At 36.4% G+C, this 912-nt stretch overlaps 1 protein-coding gene across 1 annotated transcript in view; it reads right to left on the bottom strand.

The window, feature by feature from the left end:
- The window catches only part of LOC128250329 (uncharacterized), an 8577-nt gene that overhangs the window by 6064 nt on the left and 1601 nt on the right, over positions 1-912 (bottom strand). The window contains exon 2 of the mRNA XM_052975123.1: positions 616-905. Within this exon, the coding sequence (XP_052831083.1) occupies positions 616-905 (290 nt within the window). The remainder of the gene's footprint in view (positions 1-615; positions 906-912) is intronic.

Below are 912 nucleotides of genomic sequence, written 5' to 3'. Positions count from 1 at the left end.
GTAGGAGATATGAGAAAGTTTATTTTATAAAATCATAGAATGTAATACAAACTTTCGTTCTTGAGGTTTTTTTTTACTAATAAATGTCTGTTTTAAGCAACGTTTTGACTGTTATTTCCAGCAACTCCTGTTGGTTTGCCCGTAGCTTTTAAATATTTAATTTGCTCGCAAAAGTTTTAATGTTTTTCACTGTTTACTTTGCTCGTGTATATTTTAATGTTTTGACTGTTATTTCTAGCAACTCATGTTAGTTTGTTCGTAGCTTTTAAATATTTAATTTGCTCGCGAATGTTTTAATGTTTTTTCACCGTTTACCGTAGCTAGTTTAATGTTTTGACATGCCGCTGCCATCCACCCACCCCATCCCCATGATGGAAGAGGCTACGAACGCGCTATTTTCTGATTGGCCGAAAATTCTAAAAATTATCAAACTTTGAACACCCGTAACATTTTTGGAAAATTTTTCTAGAATAAATGAATTACAAATTCGGACACAGCGTCAAAAATTACATCTATATGATATATTTGAATTGTTTTTTTGAAAGATCGCTGTAAAGAATGACGAAAACTACGAAGATCCTTATTGGAAGGTTGAAAAATAAGAGACAGACAAACCTGTTGAACTTCTGCCGAACTCGGTTCTTGGTTAATGACGATATGGAGGTCAGCCTTCTGCGTACCGCTTGTATTATTTTCAGCATTTTCTTTCTCTTCCAGTTTTACTTCCTCTTCGAGACTTCCATTGCCTTCAACGTCCACAGTCTTTTCCACAGTTACAGTCTCTTGCGTAGTGGTTACCTGTACCACAGTTTTTTCCTCTGGCTGCGGAACGACGATCGTCGTTGTATTTTCTGTCGTTTCTGTCTCTTCCGTCTTGACAACAACTTCAGTTGTGACAGTTTCAGCTGCAAG

The sequence above is a fragment of the Octopus bimaculoides genome, chromosome 2 (assembly GCF_001194135.2).
Source record: "Octopus bimaculoides isolate UCB-OBI-ISO-001 chromosome 2, ASM119413v2, whole genome shotgun sequence".
Taxonomy (NCBI): domain Eukaryota; kingdom Metazoa; phylum Mollusca; class Cephalopoda; order Octopoda; family Octopodidae; genus Octopus; species Octopus bimaculoides.
Note: the sequence above shows the minus strand (reverse complement) of the source record. Positions and strands in the feature narration are given on the sequence as shown.